Consider the following 27,213-nt stretch of genomic DNA (forward strand, 5'->3'; position numbering starts at 1 on the left):
AACAAAGTGCCCTGGATTCTGCTGCAGGACCGCTGTGCGCTGCTGCCCAAGTGGGCTTGCCGCCGTTTCCTCGTGCTGTTTTGTACTTGTCATTCCTGCCTTTTTATCACTTACACCATTTTCTTTTTTCTAGTTGAAATCTGGAGAAAACATCTGGAAGCATATAACCGATGTGCCCAGGAACTGGAAGAAACTTTAGGGGCTTCAGTCTCTCAAATGATGAACTTGAAATTATAAGGAGAGAGCTCTTTATGTGTGTTTTGTGTATTTGGGGTAGGGGGAAGGGAGTTGAACAAGACTGTGTCTTGTTCCTCTCAGTTCTTCACTGACCCACTGTATTGTGTTGGACTGTTCAGCATGGAAACCAGCCAGCGTGGAAGGGTGTGTTTGTAGACCCTCAGCTCGCTGGGCACCAGGCTGTGAGTCCCGTCAGAGGGTCAGTGGCCCCCAGATTCCTTGGCTGACACCTTTTCTGAAAGCACACTGTGGATTTGGAAGATACTGGAAAACATGGTACTTAGAGTACTTTGGCTGCTAAGGACACGTCTCTCCCGTGCAGAGTAACTAAACCAAGCCAGTTAGCTAGTTTGCAGGAGGCCAGGCATCGTGTTTACCGAGTGCCAGGTGGGTCAGGACAACTAAGGGGCAGGGGTTCGAGGGAGGTGCCATCCCGACCCTAACTTTCCACCTCCCGGGAAAGGATGACCACTCTGCAGGAAAGCAGCGTCAAGGCAGCTTTTAGTGATGCTCACGTTGGAGCAGAAAGGAGTACAGTGAAAGGTTTGTTCCTCAGGGGATGTATGTTTTCAGATTTAAAGATAGACACTTGGAGAATTCGCTAAAACGAGCCTCAGAAGGAAAAAATGTTTTCTAACCTGTTACTTTTTGTACATGAATTATTCTGTTTAGTCTTTATTTTCAAAGAAACAATGCATATTGATGTTCTAATTTCAGTTTTGATAATCTGAAACCCTTCTTTCCTTTTTTAAGTGAACATTCTGAATGTGGTTTCTATCTTTGAGACAGGAGGGATAGAAATACACTTTCATATTTTCCCTGTAAGTTCAGAGGGCTTATTTATTTTGAATAAATAGTGATTAATTTCGCTTAAGACTAGTGGTCTTGGGCTTCTTTGTGGTGTTATTGGTTGTTCCTTAGTCTCTTTGTCCATTGTGGTTAATCTGGTCACTGAACTTGAGAGGACCGAGGAGGGAGAGGTGTGCTTTCCATACCTCATGTCTTGAAGTGGACTCTGCTGATGGTGCTACTCAAAGGCCTGCTGGGGACCTAGCCTTGCATTTTTTTTTCCACTGCAGTTAACAGCAGAGAAGGAATTACATTGTTTAGCTTGTCCAGCAAGCGGGAGAATTTTTTGGCTTTGAAAATACTGTTCATTGAAATCAGTCATGCCAAACATTTTACTAACCCCTCTCTGAGATGTAAGTGACCTGTGAGAAGCCAATAAAATGGGAATAATGAGTCCCCATGGCATTCTGTGTGGACAGTGGAAGTTTAACATCTCCATCAGCCACTGGGAGCCTTTACTTCCCACTGGCTTAGCCCACATTCTCACCAGGTACTCTGGTTATGACGTTACTTTCCTGACAATAGAGGAGCTCCCACCTTGTGGCCACACTGAGGGCACCTGAGTGACTAACACCATAAAGATGGTGCTACATGGCGTACATGGGGAGCCAGGGCTCCCACATACAGAACCAGGCACCTGAGCACAGGCAGAGCCTGGCTTTTCTCAGCAGTGCAAGGAGTCCAAAATGCATTGTCATGCTACATTCCTCAACAGGACACCCCACACCATGGCGCCTGGGCATGTGTAAGTGTTTGTTGAACACAAGCATGCTCTGGCTAAATCCAGACTTAAAGAGAACGGCACAAAGGATAAGGGCCCAGAGCTTGGGCCAGTTCACTCAGCAGCTGGCAATGGCTGAAGCCACACCCTGAGCAAGAACCACGGTGAGAGCGAGGACTGTTTGACAGAACGTGATGTTAAAAGTGTGTGGTGGTTCTCTGAGGAAAGTCGGCATCCTTCGGCAAGGGGGACACGCAGGTACCTGGGAAGTGGTTAGCCCTCCAGACTCCAGGTGGGTTCCAGGGACAGGTGAACCCCAGGGTGTCTTGTACTTTTGACCATGCCCTCAGAATGCTGCCTGTTCATTGTGGATCCTTGGCGTGACGGGTAGGAGAACGTGTGCTGATCTACGAGAGGCTGTTGGAGAATTCAGCCCATCGCCTGGTGAAAGAATGGCGTCTAGAGATAAGCCTGTGATCATACAGCAAAGAAGGCACCCATGACTTGCTAGGAATCACAATGGAACTGCAGCTTTATTTTAACAGGCGTTTGGGTTTTATGATAGACCTAAAAAATATCATTGCACATGCTCACGTGCACAGGGACACAGTCTCTGCTTTAATGGGAGACCCAAAAGCAGACTTGGGCTGTTGTTGGAAAAAAGTAGCATGGCACCAGAGGGTTTGCATAATTAACCTGCTCAACTTGTCTGCCTGAACCAGTGGGCAGGAGCAGAGAGTCAATGGGGTACACACTCACAGGCGTAAACCACAGCACTTGTAAAACATAATCAGGTAACATTAGTGAAGAATAACAATTCTAGAATATTCATTTTCACTCCCAGTTCCAACCTCATCGTCACTTAGGATTTGAGAGCAAGTATCTCCATTTGGAGCCTCACCTTTCCTACCCTGGTAGTGTACCTTAGAGTGAAGGGCCTAAATTGGGAGGTGGCTCCATTTATGTCTAGTGAAAACCAGTAATCAAGAGTGGGCTGTTTGAACTTTCTCATTGGCTGTTCTGAGGGTAGCCCTTTCCTAAAGAACGAAATTATTCAGATCCTGTAGGAATGACTTTTAAAGCACGATGATGTTGTAGGAAAAGAACATTTTAAAACACGCATTCTGTTTCAACTTAATGAGAGTTTCTTTCTCTTCGTAGCCTACTGAACTGCTTCTGCCAGAGAGACCCTCCTGTCATGGTAAGCAGTTGATTTAAAAAAAAAAAAAAAACGGGGGAGACGGTATGCACAGGCATGGGGACGCGTTCTGAGCAGGGAGAGCTGGAACAGCAGAGGTGTGGGGCCTTGAGGGACCATGGTGGGCGGCAGGGTCTGCTTCAGGGTTGTCTCAGGAGCTGCCTCCTCGTGGCTAAAAGGTATCCTTGTCACAGCTTTCCTGAAAGAGCAATGAGGTCTTTGATTTCTTAGCTGAACAGAGGGGCCTTTTCTCTGACTCAGTTTCTCATGTAGTGGTCAGTTCCTTTCGCTGTCTTAGACATGAGTGTCCCACGAGCAGGGGCAGGCGGACGCAGTATGGTCCTATGGCTCCCAGTCCCTGTCTCCGCTTGGCCCGGGCTCCCAGGACACCCTCCTGCTCTCCCACCAACCTGTTCAGCAGGAAGCCCTGTCTCCAAACTAATTTTAAAGATCAATTATAAATGCCCCCTTTGCTAGCACCAACTCGAGAGGCTTTTGGTAGCCATTTAGGCCAGAAACCTTTAAAACCCGGGGCTTGTGCTTTTGCAAGCTGCCCCTGTGTCTGGCAGCATGTCAGTAATAAACCTTGGGGAGGTGCTGTCCTGGGAACTCTGACCTCAGTGGCTGGGAACCAGGTGGGGAGCTCGCCCAGCGTGCCATCACCTGCCCTTTGCAGGACTGGGGCTCAAGAAGTCACTGCTCCCTGTCTTCCACAGGGTGCAGCAACAGGAGCACCTAGCCCAGAGCTGCCGGGCCCCAGGGTGGCGAGGTCACAAGCCAGCCCAAGACAGACACTGCTTCACCAGCACTAACCACCCCACCTTCCAGTTTTTCTAGTTGAAGGCGTTCACCACTTGAGGTCTTCTGACCTGCTGTGCCAGCCACTGCTAAGTGCCCTGTCCAGGGAGTGGCCAGCTCAGGCCACTTGGCCACCATTGAATTGCCTTCCACCTTCCACCCTCAGGCAGTGACAGAGAAGAGGCAAGGTTCACCTGGGGTTGAAGGGCTGTGGGTGCTGGGGTGGAGCTCTCGAAAAACAAACTTCTCTACAGGTAAGAAACAAGAGCTGCAGGAAGCTGGGGCAGTCTTTTGGCAGGAGGGGGAAGGCTGTACGGCCCTGGCCCTGGATGCAGGCAGCAGGCTGCCAACCATTTGCCCCCACGTCCACCTGTGGCCTGCAGCTTACCCATGCCTTCCTCCAGCTCTGCAGCATGCGATCGTGCTCGCCAACCATGGTCCTCCAGGCAGCGAGCTCTCTGGTCCACTTCTCCTGGTGGGTTGCCTCTGGAAGACAGAAGCGGGCTCACAGTCGCGGACAGGCCTTCGGAGCCCCTTCTGTGTCCACTGGCCATTCTCTTCCCTCATTTCATGTGAAAGTGCCAAGGAGACGAGAGGTAAAGGGCATGGTCCAAGGTCACGCTGTGAGCTGCAGTGGTGGAGGTGAGGCCCTCTCCGCTAGGGGGAGTCGGGCACAGTGGGGCTCAGGGTACGCGCAAGGCCAGATGTATGACCCCTCCGACCAGCAGTTCCAAGGTCAGTCCTCCCACCACCACCCTCCCGTCACCTCCAGGGCACCAGCTCTGAAAGCAGCTGCTCCCCAAGGCCACAGGGTCAGTGCCGGGGCCTTACGCCCACACTGGCACCTGTCATTCATGCCCTAGTTATCTTCAGTTCCTGTGCAGACGAGTAGCTGACTTCCCACATCCCGGGGATGTTGACAAGACCCTGGGTCTGGGGTGGGCAGGCTTGCTTCTGGGGACAGGCTGGCCTGCTACAATGCCACCTCTTCCCTTGAATAAGACCAGGAGCTCAGGCTCAGAAGTTGGGGCTCGACTGTGAACTGGGCCAGGCATCTCTGGAAGCCAGCATGAGCTGTGTTCAGAAATCACAGCCCCTGGTATTCCAGTCTCCAGCCTCCTGGGTGTCTCTTGTCTTGGTGTTTGAAAGCAAGTTACTTACAGGGTCTACTGGGTTACAAACCTGAATAGCCATCTTTTCTCTGTTCAAACAGAACATTTGAGGTAATCATTCCTTTGGACTACAGGGTCATAGGAGTTCATTAATCTTAGAAGTACGTTCTAAGAACTGAGCCCTTCAGACATGTGGGACAGAACAAGGTGATAACCCCACTGGCTGTTGGTGTTGATGCTAGGTGCCCCACACACCACCTTCCACCCAGCAGCAGCACCCCAGATTGCCACAGCAGGGGACGCTCTAAGTGAGGAGTGAGGACACAGCTCATGGCGACCCTACGGATGTCAGGGTACAGCTATGCTCCACAGGGTTTGCACTGCAGGACCTCTCTAATCCTGCCACCACACGGGAGTGGGTGGGTGGGGGACACCATGTCAACACTCATCCCCCCACCGCCAGTACCTCCAACAGTCATCCCCACACACTGCCAGTACCTCCGACAGACAGGAGCGGGGAGGGAGGATTTCAAGAAAACGGAGATGTCTTGGTCATGGTTATATCTTTTGATACCCCATGCCCCAAACCTTTTGATGAGGCCAAATGTGAACGGGCTTCAAACTGCCTGCTGCAGAGTTGCTTTTATTGTTGTCACTACAAAGCCATTGGGTGACAGAAATGCTCGCCTAACTTCTGTGTAAGATTTCACAGAGTGTAAGGCACATCTCATCCTGACAGCAGCCCTGTGGAACAGGCAGGGCATTTTACGGAAACTGTAAAAACCAAGGCTCTGTGTTGGAGTGAACATTTACAATTGCTGTTGCTCTCTCCCAAACCACCACTAAAATGGTGATGAGGGGAGCCTTCAAAAAGAAAAACTCGTAAAAGGACAGAGAATAGAAGAAACAGCAAAAAATGGAAGTTAGACAAGTGGAAGCTGGGTCCTGAGCTGGCAACAGGGAAATGGGAGCGACACGCTCCCAGTGAGCTGGGGCATTGCAGCCAGAGACCGCTCCGGGGGTGGAGAGGCAGGTGCGGAGACAGACTGCCGGAAAGCCTGTGGAGAAGAAGTACTTCTCCCCGTCCATGTGCTGCCCAGACAGACGGTTACCCCTCTGACTCAGAAGTAAACTGAAGGCTCTTTGGGAGACAGTAGGAAAGGGGTGTATGGGCTGAGTGCTGCTGAGGGCAGGAGTCCTGGACTGAAAGCAGACCGTTTTGATGGACATTTATAAAGATGAGGCCCCGCCCCTCTTTCCCCCATGTAAGTCCTGAAACACTGATGGCCCAACCCAAACCCTCTAGGACCTACAGCATCACCAACACCTGGGAGCTCCTTAGGAATGCTGACTATCAGGGCACAGCCCAGATCTGTTGAATCAGAATCTGCCTTTTAATAAGACCCTCGGTGTGGAAACGCTGGGGTGGACCACTTTCTAACTTCAGTGTGCAAAAATCACCTGGAGAGTTGGTTAAAAACAGGTTCCACCCCCAGAATGTCTGATTCAGCAGGTCTGGGGCAGAGCCAGAATTGGATTTCTAATGAGCTTCTTGGTAGTATGGATGCTGTCTGTCCTTGGGTAGCAAGGTCTAGGTATCAGGGACCTTTCAGTGAACTACCCCAGCCAGGAAAGGTCACAGTCATTCAAGGCTGGGGGCTTGGCCTGCCCACCTGCCCTGCAGCTTCCCTTTCCCACAGATACATGGGTCAGGCCGGCAGCCCAGAGCCTAGCACTGCACCGAAGGCCTTTTTATAGTTCCAGAACTGACTTTAGTGTCAGCTCAAAGAAATATCACCACTACATGGTCAGGATACTTCATGAGAACCAGTTTTTTAAATTAGATTCTACCTAGATGCCTTCAACCTGAGAATGACTAAATAAGATGTGGTATCATGAGTACATTCAGCAGTTAAATGGAAGGAAGTAGACCTTTGTATCTGTGGCTAGAGTTCAAAAATAATGAGCAGGCAGAACAATTACAGAGTGACAGGATTAAAACCATCCTGCACAAACAGCACTGCCATTGCCCCTGGGAGGGTATCTGTGGAGTGTGTGTGCGTGTGTGCGTGCACATCGTGGGTGTTAGGGAGCTGGGAGGGCCACAGACCTGCCTTTGAAGGGGTGAGATGGTCAAGACTCATGGTGCTGGCCAAAGATGGCTTTCAATTTGTCACATTCTGATTTTTTTTTTTTAAAGGAAGGTAATTTCCATTTTAACTAAGTTCTTTTTATTCTGGAGTTTCCCACAGGACTACTCCCTTCTTCAACCAGTGTGGCACCTGTTCATATCTATGGTAGTAGGAAAATTCAATAGGAAGTTTGGAAGTAAAAGTTGAGAAAAGCTAATAGCAAAAAGAAGAAAAAGTGCAAAGATAGGAAAGAAAAGATAGGAAATCAGAGGACCACCCCAGGTAGTCTAACATCTGGAAAAATCATTTCTAGAGAAAGAGAACAGAAATGGAGTGAAGGATATCACTTTCCAGAATTGAAGAAAACGTTCCAGAATTGAAGGGTAAGGGTTTCCACACTTACGGGGCCCAAACGAGGCATGAAAACACCAGGGCATCATGAAATTTCACACTGCTTGAAAATCAGGAGATCATGCAATTTCCCACGGGGTGAAATACTGGAGAATAATGACTTTCAGTTTAGAATTACATATCCGCTCGAGCTATCATTTAAGTATAAAAACAAACGAAACATGGGGCCTCAAAACATTTACTTCCCACTACCAAACTTTCAGAGGAGAGTTAACACCACTACTACTAAAGGTATTTCAGAGCAAAGGAAAGGATGGAATACTCCTAAACTCATTCTATAAAGCCAGCATATCCCTGATACCAAAACCAGGTAAAAAAGACACCACAAAAAAAGACTAAAGGCCTATATCCCTCATGAACTTAGATGCAAAAATCGTCAATAAAATTCTAGCCAATAGAATTCAACAACATATCAAAAAATACTTCACCATGAAAAGGGGATTCATACCAGGTATGCAGGGATGGTTCACCATTAGAAAAAATTAATGTAATCCATCATTATAAATAAAAGAATCACATTTTATTAATTGATGCAGAAAAGGCATTTGACAAAGTTTAATACCCATTCATGACAAAAACTCTCAGCAAAATAGGAATAGAAGGAAAATTCCTCAACATAATAAAGGGCATTTATACAAAGCCAATAGCCAACATCATACTAAATGGAGAGAGCCTGAAAGCATTCCCCTTGAGATTGGGAACCAGACAAGGATGCCCTTTATCACCACTTCATTCAACATTGTGCTAGAGGTCCTAGCCAGAGCAGTTAGGCTAGATAAAGGAATAAGGAGCATCCAGATTGGCAAGGAAGGAGTAAAAGTGTATTTGCAGATGACATGATCTTATACACAGAAAACCCTAAGGAATCCTGAAGAAAACTACTGAAACCAATAGAAGAGTTCAGCAGAGTATCAGGATACAAGATAAACATACAAAACTCAGTTGGATTCCTCTACACCAACAAAAAGAACATCGAAGAGGAAATCACCAAATCAATACCATTTAAGTAGCCCCTAAGATGACAAAATACTTACAAATAGATCTTACCGGAGATGTAAAAGACTTATACAAAGAAAACTACAAAACACCTCTTGAAAAACATACCTTGCTCATGGATAGGAAGACTTAACATTGTAAAAATGTCTATTCTACCAAAAGTGATCTATAGATTTAATGCAATTCTGATCCAAATTCCAGTGACATTTCTTAATGAGATGGAGAAACAAATCACCAACTTCGTATGGAAGGGAAAGAGGTCCCAGATAAGTAAAGCATTACTGAAAAAGAACAAAATGGAAGGCCTCCCTCTACCTGATTTTAGAACATACAATACGACCACAGTAGTCAAAACAGCCTGGTATTGGCACAACAACAGATAGACCAATGGAACAGAATTGAGAATCCAGACATAAATCCATCCACATATGAGCAGTTGGTATTTGACAAAGGCCCCAAAGCAGTTAAATGGGGAAGAGACGTTCTTTTTAACAAGTGGTGCTGGCATACCTGGATATCCATCTGCAAAAAAAATGAAACGACCCATACCTCATACCATGCACAAAAACTAACTCAAAATGGATCAAAGACCTAAATATAACATTTTAAATGATAAAAATCATGGGAAAAAAATAGGGACAATGTTAGGAGCCCTAATACATGGCATAAACCATATACAAAACATTAACAATGCAGAAGAAAAACTAGATAACTGGCAGCTCCTAAAAATCAAACACCTATGCTCATTCAAAGACCACCAAAAGAGTAAAAAAGATTACCTAGACTGGGTGAAAGTTTTTAGCTATGATAATCCCGATCAGTGCCTGATCTCTAAAAGCTAGATGATACTGCAAAAACTCAACTGCAAAAAGACAACCCAATTAAAAGATGGGCAAAAGATATGAACAGACACTTCACTAAAGAAGACATTCAGGTAGCTAACAGATCCATGAGGAAATGCTCACCATCAATAGCCATCAGGGAAATGCAAATCAAAACTACAATGAGATTTCATCTCACTCCAGCAAGGCTGGTATTAATCCAAATAACACAAAGTAATAAATGTTGGAGAGGCTGTGGAAGATTGGGACACTTAACACACTGCTGGTGGGAATGTAAAATGGTACAACCACTTTGGAAATCGATTTGGTGCTTCCTTAAAAAAGCTAGAAATAGAACTACCATATGATCCAACAATCCCACTCCTGGGAATATATCCTTGAAAAATAAGAGCCTTTACAGGAACAGATATGTGCACACCCATGTTCATTGCAGCACTGCTTACAATAGCAAAAAGATGGAAGCTTCGAAGGCCAGTGTAGGAGGGGCGGGGGCTTGGGGACCATGTTTTCAGGGGACATCTAAGTCAATTGGTGTAATAAAATCTATTAAAACATTCTGCATCCCACTTTGGAGAGAGGTGTCTGGGGTCTTAAACGTTAGCAAGCAGCCATCTAAGATGAATCAACTGGTCTCAACCCACCTAGAGCAAAGGAGAATGAATAACACCAAGGACACAAGGTAATTATGAGCCCAAGAGACAGAAAGGGCCACATAAACCGGAGACGACATCAGCCTGAGACCAGAAGAACTAGATGGTGCCTGGCTACAAGCGATGACTGTCCTGACAGGGAACACAACAGAGAACCCCTGAGGGAGCGGGAGAGCAGTGGGATGCAGACGCCAAATTCTCGTAAAGGACTAGACTTAATGGTCTGACTGAGACTAGAAGGACCTCCAGTGTTCATAGCCCCCAGACCTTCTGTTAGGCCAGGACAGGAACCATTCCCAAAGCCAACTTTTCAGACAGGGATTGTACTGGACAATGGGATAGAAAAAGATGCTGGGGAAAAATGAGCTTCTTGGATCAAGTAGACACTTGAGACTATGTTGGCATCTCCTATCTGGAGGGGAGATGAGAGGGTAGAGGGGGTTAGAGGCTGGCGGAATGGACATGAAGAGAGTGGAGGGAAGAAGCGGGCTGCCTCATTAGGGGGAGAGCAATTAGGAGTATATAGCAAGGTGTATATAAATTTTTGTATGAGATACTGACTTGATTTGTAAACTTTAACTTAAAGCACCAAAAAAAAAAAAAAAAAAAAATGGAGTAAATCAAGGAAGGAACACCCGGGAGCCAGGAAACACCATCCAACAGGAGAGAAACAGAATCTCCACCCTCAAGGTTAAGGGCAGTCCCAGGGTGGCAAGTTGGTACAGGGTGCGAACTGTCCAATTAGAGGTGACCAGAGGTTCCGGGGGGAGGTAACAACAGGACACCAATATGTCTGCATTTATGCAAAGACTTAGGCACCTGCAGAGTGTGGTGGTAGATAAATGGTAACTGAGAAATAAGCCAATGAAAATCGGCACAATTTTAACCACATGGAAAACCGTAAGTGCAGGGAAGGAAATCCTAATAGACCTACTTGGCTCAGCTATCCTAGTAATGTAAACACTGAATAATAGTCTAACCCAAATTTGTACATGAGAAAAATAGGAGACTGGTAGCATGTGTGTGTGTGTGTTGGTGTCATGGATTGAATTTTGTCCCCCAAAAATATGTGTATCAACTTGGCTAGGCTATGATTCCCAGTATTGATTGTCCACCATTCTGTCATCTGATGTGATTTTCCTATGTGTTGGTAATCCTATCTCTATGACGTTAATGAGGTGGGATAGGTGGCGATTATGTTAATAATGCAGGACTCAATCTACAGGATTGGATTTTGTCTTGAGCCAATCTCGTAAGATATAAAAGAGAAGCAAGCAGAGAGACGGGGGACCTCATACAACCAAGAAAGCAGTGCCGGGAGCAGAGCACAGCCTTTGGACCCGGGGTCCCTGTGCGGGAGAACTCCTAGATCAGGGGAAGATTGACGACGAGGACCTTCCTCCAGAGCCGATAGAGAGCGAAAGCCTCCCTTGGAGTCGATACCTTGAATTTGGACTTGCAGCATACTAGACTGTGGGAGAATTAATCTCTGTCTGTTAAAGCCGCCCACTGTGGCATCTCCGTTGTAGGAGCACTATATGACCAAGACAGTGAAAGAGCTAAATCCTCGTCTTTCTTAGTAGAAGGCTAATAACACGTTGCAAGTGGGGAGCAGGGCCAGGCACCCACTTACCGTGTCTCATCACAGTGACCCGCACTTTTGAGGTCCTGTTTCCTGCTGAGGACAGAACCCAACAGCGGTACTCAGAGCTCTCTCGGATGGAGTCTTGCAGCCAGCTGAGCACGTGGGCCCTGCCATCGGACAGCGTGTGGGTCTGCACAGGAACACAGGTCTCCAGCTCTTGCCCATTCTTCTCCCAGACAAAGCGAACATCTGAAGGACCTGGAGACACACAAACCGTTTCCCTGCTGTGTCCCCTGAGCATCCATGCAGGTGCCTCATGAACTGTCCCTGGCATGGGGAGTGAGGATCCTCTCTCTTGTCCCAGCTAGACCTGAACTTAACTGAGGGCAGGTCTCAACTCAGCTGCCTGGTACTTCCCATGGGCCTGGGGCCCAGGGGTGGTTCCCAGGCTGTGGCTCCTGGAGGGCAGCGAGAGGATGACAGTCAAGTGCCCAGCACCTTGACTCCACCATGGGCTTCGTGGTGCCATAGACCCTGCCTTTCTTCAGAAAACATGAGCCAGGCCCATGTCTTGCAGAACATATTTGGGCCAGCAGTTCCCAGGGCCTCCCCACCTTGGTGGAGGCCTTGGTGACTGTTCTGGGGGACCAGGGTATTCCACGCTGTCCCACCTGGCCTGATGTTGCCTCCTTCCGCCCCAAAGGCCCTCTCCTCCCCAGGGCCATTCTGCTCTCCATGGCCCAGAGGCGGCACCGTCAGAGGGGGTAGCACAGGGCCCTGGCCAGGCATGGAGAGCCTCCCCCAAGCCAAAGGTAGAGGCAGGTGTGGGGCAGAATGGGCATCACCCAGGGGTCTCCCAATGTGTCCGGAGAGGGTGCCAGGGTGCTGAGAAGCACCTGCGAGGTCCTGCCTACCCCACAGTTCATCAAAATGAGTCACTCCAACCTAGGGAAGTGCTGGAGGGAGTGGTCAACGTGCACTGGGAACTGGAAGACGATAGGGAACCTGCACCAATACTACAGGCTGGGCCCACTCCCCACAGAAGCCCCTGCCCCCAGGGAGGCCCGCCCACCGACAGGTTCACAGCCAGGCTCCTGCAGGGCCAGGACTGACGTGTCCTGGGGCCCTGCCTCTGCCACTGGTGACAGAGCTCCTGGCCTAGGATGGGAGCCGCACCACGGCACCACGGCTGCTGCTCTTTAAGCACTGCCTAGTCCCCTGTTTTCTTTCGGGGCTTTTTATTTTAATTACAAAAAAGACAGGGAGGCCAACTATTCTAAGTGCCTCTCAGACTCCAGGATGGTGAGGGCCCTTCCAGGAGGGTGCAGCCCGGCAGGCTCTGGTTTGTCTGATGGGCAGAGTGGGGTGGGGGTGTTTCCCAGGTCTCCTCCCTGGGGGGTGGGGCCAGGAGCAGGCTAGCATCCAGGCATTTCCTCGCCCAGGCAGCAGACGGGCCTGTGGAAGGCAGTTTCCCACACGCCACGCTGGCCAGCTGTGCAGGGGGGGAACGGGCTGCCCCTCCAGAAACCCCACCCTAAGCACAGCAGGGTCCCATGCAGGGCCGCCAAGGGACGTTTTATTAATTCCAGTGCAGTGGGGGGAAGCTTGGTCCGAGAGCTCCCACTGGTACCCAGCAGCGACGCAGCTCTCCGCCTCCCTGCCTGGGCCACTTTCTCATCTGGGAAGTGGGGGCTGGGCAGTGGGTGATTCACAGACTTAACGCTGGGCCCGGAGAGCAGCCAGCTGGGCCGAGACAGACTCAACTCCTTGCCCCTATAAAATACCAGAACGGACAACTCCACCTCAATCTGCTTTCCACTCAGGGCCTCCCAATAGACTTGGATTGAAGAGAGGTCTGAGAAGGGTGTGAAAGAGCCAAGCTGACACTCGCTGAGCTCCTGTGAGTCTAGTCCTGTCCAGGGTGTGCAGACCCTGGGCTGAGCTGGAAGCTGGACAGGGCCAGGTGGGCCCCAGACAGCCCAGCAGCCAGCCCAAGCAACCAGACCTGCTCTCAAGTGGCCTGTAGGCACGGCCTCCTTCCTCACATCCCGAGCTCTGATCCTGGCCCCACCCTGGGCCAAGGGGAATAGGTCCCTTCTGTTTTGTCCCTGCTGCTCCCAGTCTGGGTAGCGCTGTGGGGCCAGCTAAACGTGTCATCCAAGGCTGGGGGCTTGTCACGCCCACATGCCCTGCAGCTTCCCTTTCTCACAGACACACAGGTCAGGCCGACAGCCCAGGGCCTAGCACTGCACGGAAGGCCTTTTTATACTTCTAGAATTGACTTTAGTGTCAGCTCAAAGAAACATCCCCCATATCCCCACTATATGGTCAGCATACCTCATGAGAACCAGTTTTTTAAATTAGATTCTACCTAGATGCCTTCAACCTGAGAATGATTAAATAAGTGGTATCGTGAGTATCAAATTGACTCAACGGCAACGGTTTTTTTTTTTTTTTTTAATCAGGAGTACAGTACATTCAGTACTTAAAAGGAAGGACCTAGATCTTTGTATCTGTGGCTAGAGTTCAAAAATAATGAGCAGGCAGAACAATTACAGAGTGACAGGATTAAAACCATCCTGCATAAACAGTGCTGCCATTGCCCCTGGGAGGGTTCTGTGTGGAGTGCGTGCATGAGCCATGAGCGTTGGGGAGCTGGGAAGTTCCCACAGCTGCCTTTGGAGGGGTGAGGTGATCAAGACTCATGGTGCTGACCAAAGATGGCTTTCAATTTCTCTGTCACAATTTTTTTTTTTTTAAGGAAGGTATTTTCCATTTTAACTAAAGTTCTTTTTATTCTGGAGTTTCCCATAGGACTACTGCCGTCTTCACCAAATGCGGCAGCTGTTCACCTCTCTCCACCTCCTTGATCAATAACTCACACAGTTCTGGATCATCACGAACTCCCATCCCAAGGGCCTAAGTTCAGATCCTTTAATTGGACAATCCTAGGAACGAATCTTGAGGAAAGGATAGGACCATACCGAAGAGGTCACTGGAGCCCTGCTCGTATCAGTGAGAAGGTGGGAAATGCCCAACCAGGGGCATATAAATGACATGATGGCCAGCGAGGTTCTCATAAAACGGGTTTCCTTCAAGGACACTCAGTAACATGGCAAAGTGCAACAACATTGTGTTAAATGAAAAAACGTGAACATGCATGTGTGCATACATGTATGTACATACAGGTGTGTGTATACATACGTGTGTACACACCTACACGCAGGCTCATATGTATACACAGAGAAAAGGCCTGAAGACAGCCATTGTGCAGGTGGTGGCTGTGTCCAAACAGTTAAATTTAGGGTTGCTGAGATTTTTTCTTTGTATTTTCCAATTTCACTAGAACAAACAACTATGCTTTATAATCAAAAAAATAAAGTGCTCTTTTGAAGGAAAAAAAAGTACATGCCATAGATGCTCAAGGGTACTCTGAAAAGTGTGTCCAAAGGTGTTTTGCACAACAGCCTTGTTCTTCCAGCCCCTAAGGGCTGCTTTGAAGGTCCCGCCTTGTGGACAAGCCCTGGTGGGCTTGTTTGGCTATTTTCTGTGCAGGCTTTTTTTTTTTTTAACCCTGTCATTCTATAACTTGTTTTTCCCACTCAGTGTTTAGAACTCAGTGGACAACTGTATATTATGCATTTTTCCTGCCTTTTAACTACTGAAAATATCTATGGTATCACATCTTCTCTAGTCATTTCCCAACTGATGGGCAACTAAAACCAAAAACCAAATCCATTGTTGTCGAGTTGATTCCAACTCATGGCGACCCTACAGACAGAGCAGAACTGCCCCATAGGGTTTCCAAGGAGCTGCTGGTGGATGTGAACTGCTGACCTTTTGGTCAGCAGCCTAATGCACCACCAGGGCTCCAATGGGCATCCAGGCAGACTCTGATTTTAAATACTGACTCTCGTGAGCTATCCTGATCAAGTAATGAGAGATATTTCTTTGGATAGACATGAGACTCAGTTCTAAAAAAGCATAATCTCCTCCCTCCTCTCATATCCCTGTCTGACAGGTGACATGCCCTGGGATCCAGCTGGAGGACTGGGGCCACAGAGATGGATCACCAGGGATTCTGGAAGGTTCTCGCACCTGAGCCCCTGGGACAAAGGATCTGAGTGGCCTGAGCTGAACCACACGGGCAAGAAACCTCAGCAGCAAACCTCCCAGAAACCCTGCAGCTCCTGGGGCATTACACACCAGGTACGGAAAGCAGGTGGCACACACACCTCCTGGCACAAGGACACTGGTAAGCATCAGCATTTTTAGACATGCACTTGATCATAGGAAGGTATTAAAAATGTTACTTACGTGCCATTATCCTTTTTAAAACTATCCACCTCATTCTGAATGCACAGGAGATTGAAGAGAGAGGGAGAGAGTTAAACCAGGCATCTGAGCAGGGGGCACTGGGCTGTCAGCTGGCACCTGGCCCACAGACGTGGCTCCAGAAAGGTCCAAATGCTGACCCATGAACCTCCTTCCACCCGTCTCCCGGCCAGGGCCTCTGGAAGCACCCCACTTGTCTCAGGCCCCACCTTGACACCTCAAGGAAAAGACCTGGCTGGGGTGTTCACTGCCTGCAGGGGCCCCCCGGCTGTGGAATGGGTGGGGGCGGGCACAGCTGTGGCCCATCAGCAGCACCTCTGGCTTCAGAGGAGAGACTGCCTCCTCAGGCTGGGGAGGGATGGGGGCCCAGAGGAGGGACACACACCCCTAACCTGCCTGATCTCCGCACCCATGACCGTGACAAGGGCATGCTTACCCACCGTGGTGCAAACTCCTGCCCATCAGCCTTGGGAGGCACCCTGATGAGTGGTCCTGGTATCTACCCCACAACCGGCAGGGTGTGGGGACTGTTCGAGGCTCCACCCTGCCCCTCACCCCTCGCACAGCATCTAAGATGGCCCCCCGGTCAGGGTTCTGTGGCCAAGCTATGTGAGGAGCTTTGGGAAAGTGACCTAAGAAAGCATGGTGGGGACCCCTCCCAACTGACTCCCATCTCCCCCAGAGGGGACTAGACCACCCCGGGAGAGGGGACAGCTGATGGGATTGACCCGGACTGCCAGAACTTCTTTGGTAACATCCCTGCCCAGTATCCACGTGGCTGCTAAGCAGTACATGCACCTCCATGTGGGACCCTGGCATGCAGCCCACAGGGACTAGTCCATCTTCCACACACACCCACAGGCTGGGCCTCCTGCTGCCATTGAGCTGATCCCACCACTGTGCCTGGAGCACCCCCAAGAAGATGGTTCTCTGAGGACGCTGGGGCTCTGTGCACCAAGGACACCAGCTGCCCATGGGGCTGGGGCTCTCCCAGCTCCTCCCTCCTGGGGCCAGGGGTCCTTCCTGTACACACGGCCCAAGCCTCAGCCCTGAAGGATCCCTCTGCCTACCTGGCCCTGTCTCCATTCTGTGGAAGCCTCTAAGCCAGGGCCAAGCTCAGCACCCACCCTGGTTAAGGCCCAAGAGGAGTCACATGGCAAGGACCCCTCACCTCACAGGAAAGGGCTAGGCCGTTTGTCAATGCAACAAGTATGGCATCTTGGGGACTGAAGGACAGAGACTCCCAGGCCAACCCTCGAACAAGTGTGAATGCCTTTCTCAATGGGCTCTGCTCTCCTTTGGAGAAAAAGACAAAGGGCACAGAAGCGTAACCCAGTCAGAGGAGATGAGAATAGCAGCTCCAACTTCCTGTCTGGCTTTCCCCCAAGGCCTGCGTGAGAGTCCACAGGCTGGGTGGGCACTCAGTGGGAGCAGATGGCTGGTCTTACACAGTCCCGGTCCCTCGGACACTGGAAGGCCACAAGCACACCCAAAGGCAAGAGGTAGCAGCTTGGCGGGAGCAGATGGGCTTGGGTCCATGGCTGGGTCTCCAGAGGCCCTGACTTCCTAACGCTCCTCCCCAGCGTGCTCCATGTCAGCACTGAGCTCAGTGGTGGCCCCAGAACATCCAGGTCCTAGTCCCTGGAACCTGAAAGTGGACCTTACGTGCAGATGAGATAAAGCTAAGGATCTTGAGATGGTCCTGGACTGCTGGTGGCCCCTAAATGTAATCAGAGACGTCCTTACCAGAGAGGTGACACACACAGAGGAGCAGGCAGTGTGACCACAGAGGAGAAGCTGCATGATGTGGCCATGAGCCCTGGTACACCGAGGACTGGCAACAGCCACTAGAAGCTGGGAGAGACAACAGCAAGGTTCTCCCCTGGAGCCTCTGGGAAACACAGTCCTGCTGGAACCTTGACTCTTCCGGCCTCTAAAAACTGTGAGAATAAATTTCTGCTTTTTCATGCCACCCAGTTTGTGTGACTTGTACGGCAGCCACAGGGCCTTCTCACCACAGATCCCAAGGCCCACCCTGGAATATCATCCCCTGGAGGGAACAGCGCCTCCATAGGCAACTGCGCAGGGTTGGGGTGTAAAGCCATCTTGCATCTTCAAGAGAGGATGTGTGGAGACGCCAGCCCTCAGAAACACCTCTCTGAGGGACCTGCCCATGACAGCCTATTCTGGCTCTCCGGGGTGAGCCCACCCACCCTGGCAGGGCCTGGAGGTGCTGGGGCAGGCCAGGCACTGGAAACTGCCTCCCTGGCACCCTGGGCACTTGGTGAGCCGACTGCTGCGGGGTGCTTGGCAGTGCACATCTGGGCACCCTCTCTGCTCAGTCCAGAAGAGGGTTTCAACGTGAAGAGGGCATGCAGCTAAAGCAGGTGAGAAAGTCCACCGCATACAGCACACTGCCCACAAACCTAAACCAGGAACACTGAAGTAGCCCCACTCCAGCGTCAGGCAATGTGCTCTGGGGCCCAGCGGGCTGCCTGTGCCCCACACAAGAATGTGGCAGACGCTCCCAGGCCCAGGTACTGGTCGCTCAGCTGACTTCATGCCTCTGCAGCAGGCACCATCGCTTTCAGCCAATTCCTGAAGGACCAGCCTACCGCTCACAATGCCCACTGTGGACAGGGTGGCCCGACCTCACACATCGGCCCTGCCACCTTCTTGCAGTCCTGGGACCTAGGATGCTCCCCTAGGTAAGCCACACACTACCGTGAAATCTTTCCCAGAGGTGATGGGGAGTTTTCAGGGTAGGGAAAAAATATAAATGGGCAGAAATGCCACTAGATGCCACAGTGATGCCAGGTGGATGCAAGGCCACAGGTTTGAATTTCCATATTCAGTTAAAGGCCCTGCTGAAGAGAGTAATTCCAGCATGCTCCTCTCCTGACAGGCGGCCCTCAGTGCAGGCAGCCTTACCAGCAATTCTGGAACCTTCTTCCTTCATTGGACTCCTGATCCCCGAAGCTCAGGGGGATGTGAAAAATAACTCCTGTCAAATTGCTTAATAACGTCTAGACACTGCCCCAGCAGGAGAGTCAGCGACCTCACAGCCTCCCTCCTGAAGGGCAGGGCAGACACCTCCATGCTGGGACGGTTCTCGGTAAGGACGAGACTCCACATGACTGACAAAGATTTTTACCCTCATTTTTGTTCACAAATGAAACGACAACTGGATTATCAATGTGCTTGAATGTCCACATTCAGAAAATAAAAACACTGGGGGTCAGCATTCTCCTTTGAAAGGGTTCACCTGGGTTAAGCTTTAAGTGGCTAATGCCTCCCCCACAGCCACCCTAGAGGCTGAACATAAAATGGGATTACATTTGCCTCCACTTTTCCAGAATGCATCTGCTCGGTACACTAAATCCACTGTCACGTAATTTCCTATTCCCTCTTATTGGAGTTTACCCCCACCTGTCAGTTTGTTGTACTGCAGTGGCTTGCACACTGCTGTGATGCTGGAAGCTATGCCACTGCATAGGGGGAAGGAAAGATCCTGCTTTTGTTACAAAAGTTACGTAGACACATTTCTGTATGTGTAGACACATATACACACGCATATACACATCCATAATTTGTAATACACATATTTGTATATACATGTACATATGGAAAAACATATAATATCTATCTGGAGAAAAGACTGGAGCTGTCACGGATTTCATTTTACTTGCATCCACAATCAATAACCATGGAAGCAGCTGTCAAGAAATCAAAAGATGCATTGCATTGGGTAAATTTGCTGCAAAGGACCTCTTTACAGTGTTGAAAAGCAAAGATGTCACCTTGAAGACTAAGGTGCGCCTGACCCAAGCCATGGTATTTTCAATTGAATCACATGCATGTGAAAGCTGTACGGTGAATAAGGAAGGCCGAAGAAGAACTGACACCTTTGAACTGCAGTGTTGGTCAAGAATACTGACTATACCATGGACTACAAAAAGAACGAACAAATCTGTCTTGGAAGAAGTGCAGCCAGAATGCTCCTCAGAGGCAAGGATGGCGAGACTGGGTCTTACATACTTGGGACATGTTGTCAGGAGGGATCAGTCCCTGGAGAAGGACATCATGCTTGGCAGAGTACAGGGTCAGTGGAAAAGAGGAAGACCCTCAACGGGGTGGATTGACAAGGTGGCTGCAACAATGAGCTCAAGCATAACAACGATTGTAAGGATGGCGCAGGACTGGGCAGTGTTTCGTTTTGTTGTGCACAGGGTCGCTATGAGTCGGAACTGACTCGACGGCACCTAATAACAACAACAATGTCTGCATTCATATTTATATGTGACAAAATAAAGCTAAATGTGGTTATGTCCAGGTGGTAGCATTCGTTTTCTTTTTTGCTTCTCTGTATTATTCTAATTTTTCCACATGGAACATGGATTCATTATTTCAAAAAAGTAGAATATGACCACATGGTAACTTAATTTCTCCTTCTGAGGACGTCTTCTATTTGTCCGTATTTTCCTACTTCTCCGTAATGCACACATACCCCTCTCTGAGGGAAGCCAGCGGCAATCTGGAGAACCGCTGTATGTACACGTGCACTCCACACATACACCACACACATACACACTAGTCTTTTCATTCTCGCCCAATACACACACACCTAAATGGGGACGTCAAATGGGTGGGGTTGGGTTCTTTGACTCCTTGACCAATAGACTCTATTACAGTAGTTTCTGGGCCCAGGCCTTAGAAAATTGGCAGCATTGACCTCTTGCCTCTTGGGCTTCTTGTTTCTTGAGTGAGAAGCTCTTGGAAGCCAGCCACCATGCTCGGTGAACCCCAAGCAGCCTCGTGGAGGACCTCACCTGGAGAGAAGTAGGCCCCTAAAAGGAACTATGCTCCTCACTGAGCACCAACCTGCCATCTGTGTGTATGAGCCATCTTGGAAATACCTCCCCCAGACCCACTTCAGACTCTCCCACTGGCACTGCGTGGGGCACCGTCAGGGTGTCCCGCCTGCGCCTGGACCTGACTGGAGATTCTGAGCAGTAGCAAAATGACTTACTGTGTTAAGCTTTTAAATTTTGTGGTGGTTTGTTAGATAGATGGGCATGGCCTTGAACACTGGCTCCACCACTGACGGGGCTCTGAGCATGCCACTGGAAACCTCTCTGAGCTTCAGTTTCCTCATCTTTAAGATGGGAGTTATGATTATCTGCGGTGTGAACTGGTATGATACTTAAATGAGATAATGTTTGCAAAGTTCTCTGCCCGGAGCCCAGCCTACAGCAGGAGCTCTGTAAACAGATTTCTGGCAGTTTCAAAGCATGGCCTCTAAGTGGGGCACAAGCTGATCCTTCCTCACCACAGCTCCACTGGGAGACCCACTGAGGAGGGTTCAGCAGATGCAGGGTGCACAAACGGTCAGCATTTCGGAACCACCAGGACTCCGGAAGAACCCTCCCCAAGTGCTCTGGGAGATCAAGTGAGGGTGCCTTTCTCCTCCACAGACACTGGAGGTACCCCGTCGGATTCCCTGAGTTCTGCAAAAGTTTTGATGCTTACATTTATTTCCCCAGACCACAGGGAACCTGGCCAGAATTCTGTTTTGTTCCTCTGACGTAGAAAACTGCCCCATTAGAGGGGCAAGACAGCCTGGGAGGTGTATGTCCCCTCCTCAGATCTCATAGTCTAAAAACAATCTGTAGGCCTTTTTCAGGGAGCTGTAAAGTTATTTCCCACTACTGTGATTACACCCACCTCAGGAGAGAAAAACCTCAGGCGGGGCTCTAAGCCGCCCCTCCCCCAGCAGCCAACCTGCCCTGGGCTGCTCTGAGACCCTCAGGCAGTTCTGAGAGGGAAGAAATTCAGATGCTCTGAGCCTCCCCTCAAGCAACACTCACTCTCAGGACACTGGGCCTTAAGCTACCACAGATAATCTTTCCTTCTTTGCCTCAGGTCCGGATGGCAGCAGGCAGCAGAAAACAACACGGGCAACATCTCTCTTCCCAGAAAAGTCTCCCCGGGACTTCTAGGTGGTCTCTGGTCCCACCTCAGTTTGAATACAGCTCCAGGAAGCATTAAGTCTGCAGACCCTGATCCAACTGTCCTGTATCCTTAGGGCCCCCAGAACCACCTACTGGGGGAATTCAAAACCCAGGGGCCCCAATCCCAGGGTGAGCTACAGGGAGCATGGGGTTCACCACCTGCCCTGGCCACAGTAAGCCTCGTCTTCCTCATCTGTGATGGAACATGACATATCTCATACCAGCCTTTCCCCCTCAGCTCCTCACCCTCCCTTCTATACACTTTCTCTTTGCAGGGGGCTGGAAGACTACAAACTACATTTCCCAGACCCTCTGCCATTAGCTTTCCTTGGGGTTCTGCCATGGGAGGGCCTGGCAGGAGATGGGAGCGCAATGGGGAGGGAAAAATGTTTTTCTGGCTTCTGGAGGCACCTCCAGCAGTGGTGGCCGCAAGAGCCGTCAGAGCCGCCGTGGAGCAGTGAGGGGCAGGGGATCTGGCAGTCCCACCTCAGCAACACAGCAAGCACAAGCTCCGAGTAGTACTTCTTCCTTTCCTGCCTCCTGCCGTCACCAATCTGCGGATAACCTTACTTCTCTTCTCATTCTTGCTCCCGCAGCCCTTACGACATCTTTGGAGCCAATTCCCTGAATTAAATTGTCCAGGTTTGAGATACCTGAAGCAATTTCTGCTCAATGGCAACAGCGAAATCTGTTTTCCGCAGGCACCAGTTTTTTCATTCTTGCCCAGTTCCAGGGACGTGTGTGCATAAACACACGTGCGCATACCCACATACCGTGCATAACAGGTAACATAAATCCAAGGATCTTAAATTTAAAAACATAATGGCTCTCGTCACTATATGCCTGACTATATGGAAACCCTGGTGGCGTACTGGTTAAGAGCTATGTCTGCTAACCAAGAAGGTCAGCAGTTTGAATTCACCAGGTGCTCCTTGGAACCCCTATGGGGCAGTTCTACTCTGCCCTATAGGGTTGCTATGAGTCGGAATTGACTCAATGGCAATTTATTTATTTTCTTTGGTATATTGGCCAACAAGGACGCCCTGGGTCCTCTGAAGGTCATATTAGCCTAGCACCAAGATTTTGCAATTCTCCCAACAGACGAGGAGGTTCCTAACAGCGAGCCTGGGAAGGATGCAGCAGCTGCTGCTCGGAGGCCATGAAGCAGCCGCTGGCCCTGGATGGATGACAAGCATCACTCAGGTGTCCAACTGCCACACGCGGCCAGCACAGGTTTGGTCCACAGTACCATGCAGAGCTGAGAGGGCACACAGCCCTTCTGAGATGTGTCTCCACAGAGCTCTGCATGCAGAGGGCATGCTGTCCCTGTCACCACCCATGGTCTGTGCAGGGCCACAAGCTGCAAACAGATCTGCTGGATCTACCGTGGACGCACAGGCCACAAAAAGGCTTTTACAGGTTATTTCAAAGGGAAAAAAACGGGTAGGAGCTCAAAACTCTCAGTAGCTTTTCATATATTAAAATCTCAAGAAAAATTTGTTTTCCCTCCTCACTTAGCTTATTCTCCCCATCGGGAAATCACCACGGGTCTGTGTCATCTCCTCCTTTCTGTATCTACTGATTAATCAGAATACCCACACGGAAAGGCCAGGGCACTGGGACACTGTCCAAAGCCCAGGAAACATCAGAAACTTGGTCTTGGCCATTCTACTGCCTCTCAAGAGCAGGTGCCCCATCAGAATATTTACCAACATAAGGCAAACACCTCTTTTGTCTGTGGGGGATACACTAGACTCTTAGTCTTTGCTGTTTTTAAATAATTATAAAGCAAGGCATTTACAAAATTCCCATTCTGGAAGCTCTGAAATTAATCGTTTTTAATTTTCACATATATCAAACTCCAAATTGTTAGCAGAAATATAAGCAATTCTATACACCATGGGTTGGCCCACCACTGACTTTTGCAGATAAAAGTTTCGTTATGTACTGTCTGTGGCTGCTCTCACGATACAACAGCAGAGTCGAGTAGTTACAACCACGTAACCCGCAAAGCCGCAAATGTTTATCTGGCTCTTTACAGAAGAAGTTTGTTGACCCCCACTGTATGCTATCTACAGCTTCAGCTGATAGTCCAGTTTCCCTCAGATCATATCGCAATACAAACATGGAATGACCTTACCCATGGGATGCAGGCATGAAGCAACGGATGGGTCAACGCAGGTGAGAACACGTGTGCCCCACTGTGAAGCCACCCATCTGCCCACCCACCCCCCACATTCAGCGTCAGGCCCTGGTGCCTGGTCATGGCCCCCACACTGTCCGGCCAGGGCCTCTGGAGGGAGACAACCAGGTGAAGGTGTGGCGGGCGCACAGAGGTGTGCTACTCACCTGTGGCCTGACAGAAGAGTTGGAAGGTCCCCAGGGCATGCACGTGCTGTGCCTGGTCACTTAGGAAGGGCGGCAGCAAGGTGACCGTGGCGGTCTCAGAGCCCAAGCCGGAGGCTGGCCAGGGGCTCCGGGGAGAAGAAGATGAGTCAGGGCTCAGACAGGACAGGGAGGAGGAGCCAGAAGGAGGGAGGGGCTTAGGAGATGAGGCTGCGAGACAGAAAAGGATAGAAAAGAGAGAAGGCACTGAGGAAACGTCAGCAGGAACGCGTCACATGCTCAGAAAGGCAAACTAAACCAGGAAATGGACACGGATGACACGAAAAGAAAGTGAGTGACTTCACGGCTGCCCCCAGGCCCACCTTCCGCTGCCCGCCCCCCTGGGGCCATGCAGGGACACAAGGCGGAAGCCTGGGAGCACCCCACGCACGACACACACCAACTTCAACACTGCAGAGCGGGAGGTAGCCAAATGCAGCTCGTCGGCTCAATAAAGTCTTGCCCAGATCGAGGACGTGTATTTCTTATTTATTCAGTTACTTTTCATATTTATACAAGTCAAAGTAGAAAAATAAAAACAAAGTAAATCTTATAAAACACAAATGTATACACCAAAATGGTCCAATGATATCATACTGGAAGATGAGGCTGTCTACACAGGCACACAAAATCCAGAGTTTATTGCTCTTGCCAGGAAGAACGTCTCCTCTGATGGTATTCACAGAGGGTCAGGGAAGGGTGAAGGTAACAAACAAAAGGTGACATCGTACCACCCACTTACACCTTCCACCACCAAGAGGCAGGTCTGGCGTGGCCGACGGTCTACGCAGGGCGTCTCCCAGGCCCTCTGGAGCAGCTGCCCGCCTACCACCGCCTAGGCCGTTTCCAGTTGTGGAGAAGCTCATGTAGATGGGCCGTGGGTGTGAGATCAAAGCAAAGAAAAAGATGTTCAGAAAGCCATGGAAGTCCTGGCTAGCACTGTCAGTCTGGACAGAAGGTTTCAGCCAGTGGCTGTGTGCATCCAGTTGTAAGGTGCTCACTCCTTCACCTGTGGCTTGGTGCAGCCCAGCCTCCGCTGTCTGGGCGTCACCTGGAGCCCGCGAGGTCACTGTCCCTGCTCAAAATCCCAAATCCAGTTGTATGGATGTGTGGCAGTCCTCTGCTGCTTTCTCATCTTCAGAAGGTTTTTAAAAAGGAGAAAAACACACACAAAAAGGACGAAACAAAAACCTTTCTGAGAGCAACAACATTTCCCTCAAGTAATGAAGAAGGAGAAAAAAAAAAGTAAGCGTGCTCAAAAGATGGTTTTGGGTTTGCATTTCTAAAAGCAGAAAGAACACATGTAGCAAAAGTAAGTTCATCCCTGAGAATCATCAGCAACTTAAGCCGTATTCTATCCCGATACACAATAAGGTCTAGAAGATACATCTTCTTCATCTGCTTCAGAAATTAAAAAAAAAAAAACACCAACACAACAAAACGAAAATCCTAAAAAAATTAAGTGGCAGACAAGGTTCGTGCCAATCTGGACAACAGACTATAAGTTACCAAACTGATAAACTAAAATGTCATTTCCAATCTGGAATTAAATTACTTGTTAGTGGCCGCGATGAGGAGGGAAGGCTGAAGGTACAACTCGTCTTGGGCCAACGGGCTTGGCTGAGCCTGTGTCTCTCCCAACAAAAGCAAGGGCTCAGGTGAGTCGGCGGCTCCTCCTGCAGGTGCATTCTCCAGCACGCTAGCCAGCTGGGGCACACGTGACCAGGGTGTGCCGCCTGCTGCTTCCCAAAAGGTCAGAGAAACCAAGTCATAAGCTCAACCTAACAGACAAGAGGACTGGGGTCTGTGCATGGGGGCTTCTCTACGCAGGGCGGGACTGGATGGGATCGCTGCCTGGCAGAGCACGAGAGGCACCTGCGCACAGACGCCCTTGCCACCCAACGCGCCTGTGCTCAGCCAGCCAGCCGGGAGGACCTCGCCAGGCATCTGAAGAGGAGAGGCAGCCCGCCTCAGTCCCCGTCAGCGTCCGAGTCCGCGTACTTCAGCTCACATTTCACATCAAACGGCTTGTCCTTGACGGGAAGGTCGTCGATCCTCTGGGAGTCCTCGCGGTCGGTGGGGAGCTTGCTGGTGATGGTGTCCTGCTCCGTCTCGTAGCCCGTGTCCAGCGCCGGCTTGGGCTGCTCCCCATTTTGCTGAGAGAAGCTCCCCTGCTCCACCAACGTTTCCTTCACATTCTGCTCACAGTCAGAGAAATCGGATTTGGGCTTTTTCTTCCCGAGTAACATAACGGAGCGGAATTTTAGACACGGGCTGGGTAGATAGCCTTTGTAGCAGTTGTAGGAAAAGAGACAGAGGAACAATGCAAAGAAGAAGAGGAAGAGAAACATGAGGAGGCGATTGTCACTGGACTTGAGGTACATGGTCTTCTCCGAGTGGACCTGTGGGATGGTGTTGATGACGACCTTTGGCTGGCAGGGCATGCTCGTGGGTGCGAGGTGGGAGGGTGGGGTCATCACGGCACCAGGTGTGGTGACCCGCACAACCGGTGTCTGGGGAGCGGCCCCTAGGGTGGCTCCCGCCAACACTCTGGGGGCAATTCTACTCTCTTCTGTCTGAACAGCCGGCAGGGTGGGAGCCACCAGAGTGTGTGCGGCTAACTTCACCTGCAAAACGTGCTTTGCGAGCTCCTGGGAGACGGTTTTATTCTTCACCATTTCCTCCGACAGACACTGGTAGACCCCGCTGTCCCCTGCAGACAAGTTGAAGATGAGCAAGTTTTTCCTCCCCAGCAGGCTGTACTTGGGGCTGTCAGCCTTTAACACGCCGTTCTGGAACTTCCACACCACTCGAGCCCAGTTGGACTTCTGGGAACATGTGAGCTCTGCTGTGCCGCCATGCTTGAGAAAATGCTGCTGGTAACTTCCCTGAACTTTATCTGGAACATCAAAATAAACGTGCACAGCATCAACAACCTGCTTGTTAGCTCA

The 27,213-nt window shown here is 50.0% G+C and overlaps 3 protein-coding genes across 11 annotated transcripts in view; 1 reads left to right on the plus strand and 2 right to left on the minus strand.

Annotated features, from left to right (window-relative positions):
• The window catches only part of SECISBP2 (SECIS binding protein 2), a 50,990-nt gene extending 30,795 nt beyond the window's left edge, over nt 1-20,195 (plus strand). For 7 of the 9 annotated variants that reach the window (XM_064291010.1, XM_064291008.1, XM_064291012.1 and 4 more), the window contains one exon: nt 134-9,136. In XM_064291010.1, the coding sequence (XP_064147080.1) occupies nt 134-237 (104 nt within the window). In that variant the 3' untranslated portion in view covers nt 238-9,136. Of the gene's footprint in view, nt 1-133 lie in introns of all 9 variants that reach the window. The other 2 variants (XR_010322913.1, XR_010322914.1) reach the window with 2 other exon arrangements.
• Nucleotides 2,952-25,128, minus strand: LOC135232381 (uncharacterized). The gene is made up of 5 exons (XM_064290928.1): nt 25,005-25,128; nt 24,586-24,673; nt 24,227-24,489; nt 11,580-11,789; nt 2,952-4,289 (listed from the first exon to the last, which is right to left on the minus strand). The coding sequence occupies exons 1-5, from the start codon at nt 25,126-25,128 to the stop codon at nt 3,994-3,996; spliced, it is 981 nt and encodes a 326-aa protein (XP_064146998.1). The 3' UTR covers nt 2,952-3,993.
• The window catches only part of SEMA4D (semaphorin 4D), a gene marked incomplete at its 5' end in the record, with an annotated part of 37,153 nt that continues 34,381 nt past the window's right edge, over nt 24,442-27,213 (minus strand). The window contains one exon of the mRNA XM_023540615.2: nt 24,442-27,161. Coding sequence (XP_023396383.2) covers nt 26,233-27,161 — 929 coding nt within the window. The remainder of the gene's footprint in view (nt 27,162-27,213) is intronic.

Source organism: Loxodonta africana, chromosome 9 (genome assembly GCF_030014295.1).
Source record: "Loxodonta africana isolate mLoxAfr1 chromosome 9, mLoxAfr1.hap2, whole genome shotgun sequence".
Lineage (NCBI taxonomy): Eukaryota > Metazoa > Chordata > Mammalia > Proboscidea > Elephantidae > Loxodonta > Loxodonta africana.